Source organism: Nelumbo nucifera, chromosome 4 (assembly GCF_055504915.1).
Source record: "Nelumbo nucifera cultivar China Antique chromosome 4, China Antique-T2T, whole genome shotgun sequence".
In the NCBI taxonomy this organism is placed as follows: Eukaryota; Viridiplantae; Streptophyta; class Magnoliopsida; order Proteales; family Nelumbonaceae; genus Nelumbo; species Nelumbo nucifera.
In genome coordinates this window covers 8,267,691-8,282,860 of record NC_142652.1, presented here as the reverse complement: position 1 = coordinate 8,282,860, position 15,170 = coordinate 8,267,691, and the positions used below count along the sequence as shown (strand labels likewise).

At 40.4% G+C, this 15,170-nt stretch overlaps 2 protein-coding genes across 6 annotated transcripts in view; one reads left to right on the top strand and one right to left on the bottom strand.

Moving 5' to 3' along the window:
* Window positions 1-2,485: 2,485 nt before the first annotated feature.
* LOC104591536 (glycosyl hydrolase 5 family protein-like) lies at window positions 2,486-4,974 on the top strand. The gene is made up of 4 exons (XM_088903054.1): window positions 2,486-2,902; window positions 3,615-3,862; window positions 4,003-4,523; window positions 4,928-4,974. Exons 1-4 carry the CDS (start codon window positions 2,486-2,488, stop codon window positions 4,972-4,974), a joined length of 1,233 nt encoding a protein of 410 aa, XP_088759180.1.
* The window catches only part of GLE1 (nucleoporin GLE1-like protein), a 98,025-nt gene continuing 87,719 nt past the window's right edge, over window positions 4,865-15,170 (bottom strand). For 3 of the 5 annotated variants that reach the window (XM_088904529.1, XM_088904528.1, XM_088904531.1), the window contains 4 exons: window positions 15,028-15,159; window positions 8,766-8,888; window positions 8,409-8,677; window positions 4,865-5,331 (listed from right to left, as the gene is read on the bottom strand). In XM_088904529.1, coding sequence (XP_088760655.1) covers window positions 5,259-5,331; window positions 8,409-8,677; window positions 8,766-8,888; window positions 15,028-15,159 — 597 coding nt within the window. In that variant the 3' untranslated portion in view covers window positions 4,865-5,258. Of the gene's footprint in view, window positions 5,332-8,202; window positions 8,678-8,765; window positions 8,889-15,027; window positions 15,160-15,170 lie in introns of those variants that run through there. The other 2 variants (XM_088904530.1, XM_010250402.3) reach the window with 2 other exon arrangements.

The window sequence follows — 15,170 nt, the reverse complement described above, 5'->3', positions numbered from 1 at the left end:
AGCCAAATGATTTATCAATTATACTCTAAGCAGGAGCCGACTTATTATTGAACACTTTTCATTTCTATTTTTCTATATGAACCAGAGAATGCATGCTATTTTTTATCTCAAAAATTTATCATTAAATGAAGACTGATTCTTTGAAATTCTAGTCCACCAAAAAATAATTGAAGTTTCATTAGCATTAGGAACAGGTAGACAAGAAGTAACTCGACTCCAAATCTGCTTAGTGAGATGGCATATGATGAAGATGTGATCAATACTCTCCTCCTCCCCACAATGATTACACTCTAGGCTAATACTAAAGCCACATGCAATCAATTTATTTTTTGTGGACAGCTTATTATTAAGGAGGAAGAAAAGAAACACTTTGATTTTTTGTGGGATCTTAAGCCTCCAAATACATTGAGAGACATTATTTGTCACTTCAGAATCATCATTGTGTCTGCATTCCTCAACATAAGCAGATTTAACAGAGAAATTCCCATTTGGATTAAATTTTCAAATCATCTTATCCACCATATGGGAACAAAGGATTAAAATAGTCCTAATATGCTGCCAAATATGCATGGGGTCAATAGATCTGATGACATCTTCCTTCCAAACTTTTCGATCTTGATCAATAACTCTACTAACCGAAATTTCCGGTTCAGCAATTAACTCCAGATTAACATCTTCTAGAATCGGAGAGTTACCCACTCAAGTATCTTTCCAAAATTTGACCAAATTATCATCACCAATTCTCTAACTTAGACTTCTTTTAATGAGGTCCCTAGAGGTAAGAACACCTCTCCAAACCTAAGAAACACTCTTCTTTGAATCAACATCCCAGAAGTTCTTTGAATTTAAATATTTACAAGTGGCCACTTTTATCCACAAGTTCTCTTTAAATTAGGATCTTCCAACCTAACTTAGCCAGTTTAAGACCCAACCCACCACAAGATTTGAGGGTACAAACTCTATTCCAGTTAATCAAATGAACAGGGTGCTGACTTCTAGAATTCAACCAAACAAAAATCTTTTTGAAATTTCTCCAAACCATATATAATATTATTTGAAATTTTAAAAGATTACATAACAAATTCAAGGATCATAGAAGCAACAGAATTAATAATAAGAATGAGTTTTATGAAACGACCCCTAACTATTCGCAAAAAAAAAAAAAATCTGTAACCGGGCCCCGGAGCAGTGGGTTCTGGGTAGAGTTGCTCACAAGGGCATTTTCGAAAACCACCCAACATTAAAACATGACATATCGTGAAGCAAAGGCGTCGCTTGCCTTCTACTCCTGCCGTCGTCCCGCGGCTTAATGCGTAACGTAGAAGTGATCTCGTCAATCAGTTACCATACATTTTATTCTAAACTTTGATGTATAGAACAAACGTGGCAATAAGGGATGACGGTATTGGCCCATCGAACGGTCATCCTTCAAGGACCATCCCTCCTCACCTGCTCATAAGAGGGGGGATTTTCTCTTCGGTTTATCCATTATACATATCACTGTATCCCTTTTATTTGGATGGACCGCCGGACCGGGTCATCGGGCCAAGGTCATTTAAAAGAACGAATCAGGGAGTCAAGCTTGGGTGTGGGTTCTTCGTGTGGACGGGAGTCACTGAAATTACTCCAGAGGATGGATCAAGACCGGATCTGCTCCTCACACAGGGCGTCTCACACCGATCTCACACGTACATCCCACTATGTATTGGGAATATCTCCTGTACTTATGTTATTATTCATGGGAAATATTTCCAATGCACGGTGGATGTGCCTGTGAGGCACCCATGTGTGAGGAGCAGATCCCATTCCATGGGAATGGGCCCGATCAAGAAATTCCATCCTCACACTCATGAATTCAATATGATCATTTTAGATGCCTCAAGCACCACGAAATCATAAGCTTTTATTTATTATTTTTAATTTTTTCGATGTTATATGAAATTAGGGGTGTTCACAGGTCGGATTGGGTCGGTTTGAGTCATTTTTTTCAATCGACCCAACCTAGTTGGTTTACTTATTGATTAAACCAAAACTGACCGACCTTGAAGCAAAATATATGTTTTGATTTTGCATAAAACATATATATATATATTTATTTAAATTTACACAAAACTGAATTAAATATTGTATCACTGTATATCAACATTTAACATATAGGATAAAGACTAATTAATAATTATTTAAACATATAGTATCGGTTTGGATCGGGCCAATTTGGTCAATTTGACATTTAACGTGAACACCCCTACACGAAATCACATGATTTCCTTCTTATTTAAATCATAAGTTTGTTGTTGCTTTTCTTCTCATACAGTCATTGATCCCTTGCGCATGGATGGTGAAAACGACCGAAATTGAGTATAAAATTTTTCCGGTATCATACCCTTGCGGCATCAAAGAAATTGCCCATATATAAAAGCAAGAGGGTACATCTCGACTCTTGTGTGTCTGTCCGAAGCAGGGAATCGGATTGTTCAAATTCAATATGAAGTTGAAGAAACTCTTCCTGTCGCTTCTGGTTCTAGCTTTTCTGATCATATCTCCTAATACCATATCTCAACAGAATGTAACAGCTCTGCCTCTCTACACCAATTCCCGGTGGATCGTCGACGAAACCGGGCAACGGGTGAAGCTGGCGTGTGTGAATTGGGCATCACACCTCGAGAGCATGGTGGCGGAGGGCCTGAGCAAGCAACCGTTGGACGTGATCTCCAAGCAGATTGTATCGATGGGATTTAACTGTGTTAGGCTCACCTGGCCATTGTTCTTGGTAACTAATAGTTCCTTGGCCTCAATTACCGTCCGGCAGTCGTTCAAGAGCCTCGGCCTTATCGAAACTATCGCCGGCATCGAAGTCAACAATCCGTCTCTGGTTGACCTTCCACTAATTCGAGCTTATCAGGTAAAGCGAATCTTTCTTTCGTTTTTCAAAGGAATTAATTTAAAATTACCATGTCTACCAAAGTCAGGAGGATGTGGGACCATATATTGTGCATCCGCCCTTTTTATAAGCGGGTGGACCAAGTCTTCGCTGCAGTAAGGGCGTGTAGAGGCGCCATTGGTCGCTACTTACTAAACCACCTAACGAACCAACCCCACCATGAGAGAGAGAGAGAGAGGGAGAGAGAGAGGGGTGTTGCAGACTAGGACGCATTGATAACACAGAGCAAGGAGTCATTCTCATTCATCATTTCAGCCATTGCAGCCACTATGAAACAGTCAATGTCTACCTCGTTCAGGGGATTGTTTGGCTATGAAACTTGTCCAATTATTGAATTGCTCACTAGATAAGGAATTAGTAACCCTAAGTCTGTAGACTGTAATCCACCCTGAACTACCCAATAAGAATCCACTGATGTTGCATGTTGGGGTATTACATTTACATTGGAAAGGAATCTTCATCAACTGGCGTCACAGCATTTGCTTGGTCCGGTCCTTTAATCCAAAATAAGGACGGTGAAATTGCAGGCCTGAATTTATTATTTGAAAGTGCAATTCAAATATTGAGAAGCTTAGCTGCTTAGGCTCGTTATTTGTTATTTGTTCCAAAACAATGAAGTCAATAGATAAGACAACATCTCCTTAGTTGAAATGTTGAATTATTGCAACCTCAGGTCGTAGTGGCTAACCTTGCGGACAACAACTTGATGGTGATATTAGACAACCATATTAGCAAATCCGGTTGGTGTTGCAGCAGCGTTGATGGCAATGGCTTCTTTGGCGACAAATACTTTGACCCATCCCTCTGGATTAATGGGTTAACCCGGATGGCCACCATGTTTCGTGGCACAGCCAATGTTGTCGGCATGAGTTTGAGGAATGAGCTCAGAGGAGCCAGGCAGAGCGTGAATGATTGGTACAGGTATACCCCGAATACTGTATTTGATATGAAAAGGGATATTAAGGGTGCAACTTGTGAGATTGGTACAGACTACAGAGTATGTGTTGCATAGATCTTTTTGTACTCAAAAGCTTATTCTCTTTTAATCTTCATCTTATTAGGTATATGCAAAAGGGAGCTGAAGCAGTGCACTTAGCAAACCCTAATGTTCTCGTTATATTCTCAGGGTTAAATTATGACAAAGATTTCACTTTTCTGGTTAATCAACCAGTTAACCTAACATTTACGGGGAAACTAGTGTTTGAGCTTCACTGGTACGGGTTCTCGGATGGGAAGGCTTGGGAGACAGGCAACCCTAACCAAGTTTGTGCAACTGTAGTAGATAACTTTATGAGAAAAGGGGGGTTTGTGTTGGACCAAGGGTGGCCACTGTTTCTCAGTGAGTTTGGTGTGGATCAGAGGGGTACTAACATAAATGACAATAGATTCTTGAATTGCTTCTTTGGTGTTGCGGCTGAACTGGATTTTGATTGGGCCTTGTGGACACTAGCAGGGAGTTATTACTTGAGAGAAGGGAAGATAGGGATGGATGAGACTTATGGTGTTTTGAGTTGGAACTGGTGTAAGACCCGTAACTCAAGCTTTATGGAGAGGATCTCCGTACTCCAATCTCCCTTCCAAGGTATGTTATTGTTGTTGTCGTCTTTATTTATTTATTTTTTCTTTCTTCCATATATAGTTGCAATCCTTTGTGAGAGTTAGAAGATCCAATCCTATTTTGATTATTGAATACCAACTGCTAATCACACCAAATAGAAAGTAGAAACTAGAAAGATAGGTTTGGGCCGCTTAACAAGATTTAAATGCATCACTCATGGATCGTATTATATAGGCCCAAATTAAACTCAAGTAGACTTAGGATTGCAACTGTATATGGAACATGCAAATGGGTTAGAGGGGGATGTACATCATCCATTCAGATTTGGGCCCATACCTAGCCACATTATCTGCTCTCCAAATGATCCGTCCCAATAAAATAATCAATATTCCTTTCTACTTTGTGTAGTTTGAAAAATATGTTTACAGACCGCCAATTTGATGCAAAAATGCAGGCCCAGGTCTTTCAGACGTGAGGCCATACAAAGTGATTTTCCATCCATCAACTGGCCTTTGTGTCCTAAGGAAGTCTCTATTTGAGCCATTAAAGCTTGGACCATGTACTGAATCTGAAGCCTGGAGTTATACACCACCGAAAAACTTATTGTTGAAGGGTACATACTTCTGCATACAAGCTGATGAGTTGGGCAAGCCAGTCAAACTTGGAATCTTCTGCAGCGATCCTAGTTCGAAATGGGATATGATATCAGACTCGAAGATGCACCTTTCATCCACCCTTAGCGATGGAAGCACCGTGTGCTTAGATGTCGACTCTACCAATACCATTATCACTACTCCATGCAAATGCGTAAGCAGAGATGACAAGTGTGATCCTGCGAGTCAATGGTTCAAAATCGTTACTAGCACAAGATGTCCAATGGCTACAAAATTCTCATTGTGGACCATGATGAGTCCTCTTCTGAATTCGATTATGTGAGAAGAATTTCAACTGGAGAGAACATTCATGGCTGGGGAAGCAGTACTCTGTATATGGCAACTCATACCTGCAACTGAAGGCTTCCATAGATATGTAACGATAAAGGAAAAGAAAAGATGTTTTTAGCTTTTCTTCTCCTTCTTATTGACAGTCTGAATATTACAATATAATTAAAACATTATTTAGACCATGGAAAGCTTATACAAAAGTGTACATGAATAATGAATATCATGATAATGCATAAAGGTTGTACTGTTCACTATTCAACAACAATTTAAACGATATAACCAGAATTACATATATTGAAATTATAAACGTGGTAATAAATTAGGTGTTATTTATCAAAATTTATAAGTGGATTTTGATTGGTCAAAACTCTTTTCATACCATATCTTTTCCATCATAGATTTTTTATTATTAATTTGGATCAATAATTTAACAAAAAAGTTATAGATTGGGTTATAGTCATCTGGCCCACGATCAACTTAAGTCAGAAAACCAGCATCACGTGATTTGGTCCAGCCCAATCCAGACTTCGGCGGTCAGACCTAGGACCTGCTTAAGCTGATGCATTTATTATGCGTCCAGCAAACAATCTCCTGTGTCAGAGATTGTTACATGTGTACTTTTTTTTTTATTTCTTTTAAAGGGCTACACAAATGGGGGTAGCCCATCCGCCAACCCAGGTACAAGCGGTATTCAATCACAAGTCTCCGCTACAACCAGCAGGAGACCTTACCAAGCCACTAGTTGGCACCTTACAGGCTTGCATTACACATGTAACGTGTAAAGGGGTGTCAATTGGACTGGATTTGGTCGAATCCAATCCAGTCCAATGTGAATCCATTAAAAATGGACCAGGTTGAATTCAATTCAATAAATATTTTGGATCATTTTGAAGAGGTTCAATTCAATGTCTGAACTGTCAAATCTGTTTAAATTTATTTTTAATTTAGATTAATTCTAACCCAAATCTGGTCCATTGACACCTATATTCTTATCTTCTATCAACAGACCAGATATTAGCTCAATCCAGTCCAACCCAATTCACGATTACTAGCCATTCATAGAGAAAAAAATTATGTATAAAATTTTCATGGCTCTATTCAAAACCAATCCTAGACCCTTGTCCATTCTAGTACTGCATTTCAAGCCTGAAAAATACATACTAAAAGCTAAAGGGTCCAAAAGAGTACAAAGATTCAGGCTACCCAGCCAGCCAAACAGCCTTCTTCAAGGATAATAGAAGAGTAAATACAACTGATTCCGGGTCTATGCAACAACGAGTGAGAAATCCTACCAAATGATTCCAGGTCTCTGTTCATTTCCTCTAAGATACCCCACATTATTGCAGAAGTATCTTGCCTCTAACCATTAATCCCTCGACTTCTAAATCCATTCCAAATCAAGCGATTCTATTATGGTCCGTTTGGTTGTTGAGAAATGGTGGGATGAGAAGGGATGGAATGGGAAATGATGGGATGAGAAAGGAAACTTTATTTTCTCATTTTTGGTATCTTGTGTTTGTTTGCTGAGACCTATTATCCTACAAAATTTGCTTCCAACGTTGGTTGATGAAAAAATTTTGTAGGAAGAGATAGACGCTAGAAGCCAGATTTGGAGCTCAGACATTAAAATGAACGGAAATGGCTATCAACATGGAAGAATGATGCCTCTAACAATAGATTTACCATTTTTCTGTGAATGGAAACTGATATGGAAGACCAGGGATGGGGGTAGACGAAGAGGTAGACGTCGGATCTAGAAGAGGTAAATGCAAAAAAACCGCCAGATCTAAGTTCATTTTAACGTTTAGTGCTAATAAAACTGCCAAATCTAAAAGAGGTAGATGCCCAAAGCCAGATCTGGAGCTCATGTGTTAAAATGAATAGAAATTGATGTTGACATGGAAGAATGGCGTCTGTGAAGGGAAACTAGTCTGAAAGACCAAGGATGGTGGTAGATGAAGGTGAGATTTGGAGTATTCATTCAATGAAAGAAGACAAATATGGTACAAAAATGGGCAGAAATCGCAAGAGACTGCCAAATCTGAGCTTACATTTCAAAAATATCATCGGAGATGGTGTCGGTGAGTATTCATTCTCACAAAGGCCTCTATTTTCCTTTCAGCGGGGTCTCACCATTTTGGTGTGACCCACAAATTGGTTTTTGGGAAACCCCATCTCAAGCCTTTCTCTTCCCATCCCAGTTTTTCTTTCAAAACAAACAATAAAAAAATCGAATATTCTTCAAAGATTCTTTCCTTCCCATCCCTTTCTCGGCAACCAAACATACCATTAGAAACCTCTACATATCCCAAAAGAACCGGTGGAGGAATAAATGGTTTAATCGACCGTGACTAGTATTTATATTCAACCCGTATATGTTGCAAATATCACGTGTCTCAACCTCTACATATCCCAATGAGGACCAAATCTTCTTTCTTGGCAAAAAATGTAAGATTTAAAGCTGTCAAAGCCAATCAAGCCCTTAAAAGGACAATTCTGGCAAGAAGACTGCACAGATTCACATTCTTCTGACCCAAAGTAGGAAAACAGCGTTCAAATTAAGAATACTTTACATTCCAAGAAATGCTGTTACGGACAAGTGAGGTAATCTGAGAAACAATGGAAGATTTCGCTCTCAAGGACTCTTTCACAGCTTCATCCGAGCAGAAATCAGACAAAAAACTTGATAGTTCTTGTATCAAGCGTAATGACTAGATTGCAGAAATGGTGGAAAGTGCATCTTAGGATGCGAAAGACCATTTGTGATCGGAAAGCAAAATTCCAAATGTTATGTAAATGGTTGTAATACCAATAATATTTACATTTCTTCTATCATTTCTTTAATAAACTATTGACAAAAGAGGGTAATACACAATATAAACCACTGAAGTTTGTGAGATGAACTTTAGCAGTTGAAGTGAGATACAACCATCTGTTTATATTCAGTCAATATTGGTATAAATACCTATTTGGCTGATGATAGTACTGTTGTTGATAGAAGCCAGACTCTGAATCGGTAACACAGGAATCTGACAAAACAGAAGTCTGCAGTCTCCATCCTTCTGGTTCCTGAAGAAACGTCTTTTTTCCCAAGTAGGATTTGATCAATGTTATGACATGGTTCAGCTTTGGATCTCTTTGTGCTTCCAGTGCATCCACAAAGTTGCGAGAGATAATGTTCAAGATCTTCATAAACTGAGATTTGTATTTGCGAAAGAGAGCAAAACCTGCCATCTAGTAAAGGGAAGAACTAGATGACATAAGGGAAGAGGATTACTGGTATATATTTAGTAAAAATAGATGGATTTTAACACAAGCATACTTTCAGGAAAGCTTCTAGTGCAGTTGCTGTGTATCTGTTGGCTGGGAGAGCATTCAGGAACCTTGCAAGCCATGCCCACCCCTCCTTGAGGCCATGCATATTCTGGACCCCATCAGCTTCTGTCTGTCAAATTTTAATTTCTTCAATATGTTAGATAGAGTTAATAAACATGGACAAATTGCAAGAGTAACAACCAGCAAGAAAAAAGATGAGTCCATAGATTGATGGTGGTTAGATTACTCTTTTTTTTTATTATTTTTTTTTGAAAGGAAAGTGTAGAGAAGATGGGCCGAATGGCCCATAGACAGTTAGTTCATGTTATGTTATGTTATGTTATGTTATGTTTCTCTCTGTTGTGGGCCTTATTCTGGGCCCATACTCTGTATTATTCTGTTTTTTGTATTTTCCTGCTCTCTCAAGGGCCTCTCTGTAATTTGTCAAAGATTAACTTATTAATAAGATGTTTAGAGTGTTAGAGAGATGTTATGTTCGAACCTCTTACTCTCTAACACCCATTGCCGCCAGCTCTTTCTTCTCTACTTCTCTTGTTTGTTCTCTTTTCTGGTTTGCATCTAATCTCAAACAGTTCCACACATCAAGTGGGCTGTTTTTCAACTTGGTATCAGAGCGGGCCATTGCTTGGCGTGTCTCTCATGTGGTTCTAGTTCAGCCAACTACATGAGGAGGTTCTAGGGCTGAAGTTTACAGTCATCCGCCTGGTTCTTGGAGGTCATTGGAGGGTGCCCAAGTTTCTATACACTTGGAGAAGGGTTCGGTGACCAGGAGGAATCAGAGAGCAAGTTTTTCAGCCTGATTTGAAATCAGAGAAAAGGGATTCCGAAGCTAGATTTCGAAGCTAGCTCAGAGAAAGTGTTCGGCCTGGTTTGAAGTTCAAACCAGAGATACTGTAAGTTGTTTTCTCAGTTCTTTGCTGAGTTATTTTTGTTATTTGGGAGGACTGTTAAAGCATTCAAAGCACACCTCCATTCGGCCCACTGTTGCTGGACTGATTTCTGGGTTATTCTGGAAGTGTGGTTCGGCTGTTATTGGGCTTCCAAACTGCTAAAAACTGATCTAAATTAAGTGGTACAAGCCTCTACTTTAGTTCAGCTGCTTCTTGGACTTAGACAAAGTGTTCTTGAAGTGATTTCTGCTTGTTAACAGTGAAGTGTTGACTGTTGCATACATAGTGTTTGTAAAAAGTCCTCTTAGGTACTGTGGACTGTTTTTCTTTGTTCTCCTTGGGAAATTATTGTTGGGAACCAAGAATACATATTGCTTGGAGGCCTACTACTTTTTTCTTGAAGGCTGAATCAAGGTTTCTCCTCTTTGAAAGTGCTGCCACCGAACTTGGTTCTCACGGCTGTCAGTTCTGAACTGAGTTTTGTGTGTTGTTGTGTTTGCTATTGTTCAACTCAATCTGAGTTCCTTGAAATCAGATCACTTTAAGGGCCTGCCGAAACCCTAATTGAAGTTGTTACATAATGGACTTCTCAGAAATTGAGAACAAGAGCACTGCTGAATATGGACATAATTTGGGAACTACAATTGATTCCTTGTTGGCTGTAACTACAGTTAAACTGGATGGAACCAATTATTTGGCCTGGTCACAATCCGTAAAAATTCATATTTGCAGTAGAGGAAAGTGGGGGTTTATCTCTGGGAGCAAGAAAGCTCCCCCAGAGGAGGATCCCTCTTATGAGAAATGGGTGCAGGAGAATTACACAGTGATTGGGTGGCTTGTGAACTCAATGCAGCCACAGATTAGCCAACATTACCTGTGGATGAACTCGGCTAAAGAAATCTGGGATAGTGTTGCAGAAACTTACTCCCAGAAGTTGAATGTTGCCAGAGCTTACAAACTAAGAAGTGATGTGAAGAATCTAAGACAGGGGGAGAAGTCACTTGCAGCATACTTCTCAGCCCTAAAATCTATATGGCAAGAGATTGATTTGATAGAGGCCGTGACATGGGATACCCTTAAGGATGCTGAAACATATAGGAAATTGGTTGAAAGGAATAGGGTCTTTGAGTTCTTGACAGGACTGAATTCTGAATATGACATTACAAAGCAAAACATCTTGTCCAAGGAAGATGTTTCATTGTCTCAAGCATATGCCTTGGTCAGCAGTGAAGAAAGCAGGAGGCAAGTGCAGGTTCAAGGGGTCAGTATCAATGATCATTTTGCAAATATGGGAATCAAACCCAAAGGGGTTACAGGAGCCCCCAGTGGCACAGGAAAGAAGGAGGTAGTGTGTGAATATTGCAAGAAGCCGAAACACACTAAGGACAAGTGCTGGAAATTGCATCCCAGTCTTGTCCCTATCCGATTCCAGAAGAAGAATGACAGTAGAAAGACAGGAAGTGCACATACAACCACAAGTACAGATACAGAGTTTGAGTCTGCAAGTGCACAATTGGCAGCCATGAAAGCTGATTATGAGAAGTTTGGAAGGATGATTAGCCAGCTTGAAGGTGTAACTTCATCATCCAACCCTTCTGGAAGTCCAGCCACCACTGCATTTGCTCACTCAGGTATAAGGGCTTCTGCTAACCATGCATCTACCTCAGGTAATCCCAAGACCCCTTGGATCATTGACTCAGGTGCTTCTGATCACATGACCAACCTTTCCACTTTGTTTGTGTCATATGATTTGCTTCCTGGTCGTGACAAAATCACCTTAGCTGATGGTTCTCTTGCCCCCATTTCTGGCAAGGGAACTGTCAAGCCTACAGACTCTTTACTTTTATCTTCCACTCTTCATGTACCAAAGTTAAATACCAACTTGTTATCTGTAAGTAGCTTGACCAAGTCATTGAATTGTTGTGTAACCTTTTTCCCTTCTCACTGTGTGTTTCAGGACCTGAAGTCTCGGAAGGTGATTGGGAGTGGCCATGAAGCGAATGGAATATACTTGCTCGACACCCCTGGCCAATGCTTTGATCATCCCAAGAATGCTGCTTTCGGTTCTACTTCTTTAGAGTCTGTCAGTCAAATTATGTTGAGTCATTGTCGGTTGGGTCATTTACCTTTTTCTGCTTTAAGTCATTTGCTTCCTAAACTGTTTAAGGGAGTCAGTGTGTCCAGTCTCAGTTGTGAGTCATGTCAGTTGTCAAAGCATTGTAGAAAAAATTACCCTGTGAGCAATAAAAGATCCTCTTCTCTTTTTCATATTGTACACTCTGATGTGTGGGGGCCTTACCACTTATCCTCTATGGGGGGCTACAAATACTTTATCCTGTTTATTGATGATTTTTCTAGATTCACTTGGATATACTTAATGAAATCCCGAGATGAAGTCCCGAGACTTGTGAGGCAATTTCATGAGCTTATTTTGACTCAATTTGGTACCAGAATCAAGGTTTTCAGATCTGACAATGCAAAAGAGTATTTTGAGAAGAGCCTATCCTTGTATCTCTCTGACATGGGGGTTATTCACCAAAGCTCCTGTGTTAGAACCCCTGAACAAAATGGAGTTGCTGAGAGAAAAAATAGACATATTGTTGAAGTTGCAAGGAGCCTTTTATTTGCCTCACATGTTCCCACAAGATTTTGGGGTGATGCTGTACTTACTGCTACCTATCTCATAAACCGTATGCCATCCAGGGTTTTAGGGTTTAAATCCCCCTTCAGTCTTCTTCATCCAGATAAGGATCTCTTCCCAATTCCTCTTCGTGTGTTTGGTTGTACCTGTTATGTTCACATTCCAAGTGTGCAGAGACACAAGTTTGAACCAAAAGCCCACAAATGCATCTTCCTCGGTTACTCCCCCACACAAAAGGGTTATTGTTGTTTTGATCCAAAGACTGGCACTAGACATGTCTCTATGGATGTTACCTTTGATGAACCTTCTCCTTTTTATGGTTCCCCTCAGGAAGGACATTGTCAACAGGGGGAGAGTCTGTCACAAGTTTTTGCTCTTCCCCTTCCTGTCCCAGTTCAGTCTCCTGACAAATCTGTATCCTCACAAAATGAATCGACGGAGGATCAGCCACTCCATTCCTCTTGTCCTAGTGCTCCTATTTCTTTACCTCCTCGTCCTACCCATAATCCCAAAGTGTATCAGAGGCAGAGATCCAGGAATGAGCAAGTGGTTTCCCTTACAACAGATGAGGCTCATACCCTCCCAATCACAGATGAGATACCAGGTACTGCTTCAGCTCTCTTGGAATCCCCCTTCCCAGATCTTGATGTCCCCATTGCTGTTAGGAAAGGAAAGCGGAAGTGTACTGCACACTGCATTTCCAAACACCTTTCTTATGACCTACTTTCCCCTTCATATTGTGCCTACCTCTCTTCAGTTGCTTCTAACCACATTCCTAGGTCTGTATCAGAAGCTCTTGGGATTCCAGCATGGAGAGATGCCATGCAGGCTGAAATGGATGCTCTACATGAAAATGGTACTTGGGAGGTGGTGGATTTGCCTGAAGGGAAGGATCCAGTTGGATGCAAGTGGGTTTTTACCATTAAATACAGGGCAGATGGGACTATTGAGAGGTACAAGGCCAGACTTGTTGCAAAGGGCTACACACAGACATATGGGATTGACTATCTGGAGACTTTTGCCCCTGTTGCTAAGATGACATCTGTAAGGGTTCTTTTATCTCTGGCAGCTCACTTTGATTGGCCTCTCTATCAGTTAGATGTAAAGAATGCATTTCTGAATGGTGACTTACATGAGGAGGTCTACATGTGTCTTCCTCCAGGAATGTATGGGAAAGATATGCAAGGAAAGGTATGTAAACTGAAGAAATCTCTTTATGGCCTCAAACAATCTCCTAGAGCCTGGTTTGAGAGATTTAGAGCTGCACTTGTTAAATTCGGCTATGTTCAGACACAGTCAGATCATACTCTTTTTGTGAAGAAAAGTGGGTCTCTAGCAGTGTATCTCATTGTGTATGTTGATGACATTATAGTGACTGGTGATGATGTCTCAGGCATTCTGGGCCTTGAGTCTTTCCTCCGTACAGAATTTGAGATTAAGGATCTGGGGGAGTTGAGATATTTCCTTGGCATAGAAGTTGCCAGATCCAGGGATGGGATTCTTATTTCCCAGAGGAAATATGTCCTTGATTTGTTGTCTGAAACTAGAAAATTGGGTGCAAGACCAGCTGCAACTCCTCTTGATATGAGTCACAAACTTTCAGCTTTGGATGGAACTTTGTTGGAAGACAAAGGGGTCTTTCAGAGACTTCTTGGGAAGCTTTTGTACCTGTGCATGACTCGGCCAGATATTGCGTATGCTGTCAGTTGCATTAGCCAGTTCATGCATGCTCCTAGAGATACCCATATGGCAGCAGCAGAACGGATTTTGTGCTATCTGAAAGGCTCTCCAGGAAAAGGAATTCTATTTGCCAAACATGGTCATCTGAAACTTGAAGCCTATACGGATGCTGATTGGGCTGGAAATATTGATGATAGAAGATCTACTTCAGGGTATTGCAGTCTGGTGGCTGGTAATGTTGTCTCTTGGAGGAGTAAGAAACAAACAGTTGTGGCTCGATCCTCCGCCGAAGCAGAATATAGAGCCATGGCACATGGAGTCTCGGAATTGTTGTGGTTAAGGTCATTAATGGAAGAACTTGGGGTAGATCATGACAAACCCATGATGTTGTACTGTGATAATCAGGCTGCCATCAACATTGCTCACAACCCGGTACAACATGATAGAACCAAACATATTGAGGTTGATAGACACTTTATTCGTGAAAGAGTCTCCTCCGGTGAAGTGTGTCTTCCATTCATTACTTCTGACGGACAACTGGCAGATTTTCTCACCAAGGGCATTTCCAAGGCAAGGCTTCAACATGACACTGGCAAGCTGGGCATGATTAACATCTATGCTCAGCTTGAGGGGGAGTGTAGAGAAGATGGGCCGAATGGCCCATAGACAGTTAGTTCATGTTATGTTATGTTATGTTATGTTTCTCTCTGTTGTGGGCCTTATTCTGGGCCCATACTCTGTATTATTCTGTTTTTTGTATTTTCCTGCTCTCTCAAGGGCCTCTCTGTAATTTGTCAAAGATTAACTTATTAATAAGATGTTTAGAGTGTTAGAGAGATGTTATGTTCGAACCTCTTACTCTCTAACACCCATTGCCGCCAGCTCTTTCTTCTCTACTTCTCTTGTTTGTTCTCTTTTCTGGTTTGCATCTAATCTCAAACAGTTCCACACATCAAGTGGGCTGTTTTTCAACTGAAAGATTACTCAAATATAAGATATGGAAAGCTGAAATCCTGACACCAGAAAAGATTCTACACCTGAACTAATGCAGCATAGAGTTTCAAATAAGATTCTACACGTTCCACGTAACGTTCAGTGCTTTCAAGTCCCCCATCTTCTTCTTGATAGCCAATCATTTTATAATAAGCTCCTTTTGTTTTGAATGCTGACTGAGATACAA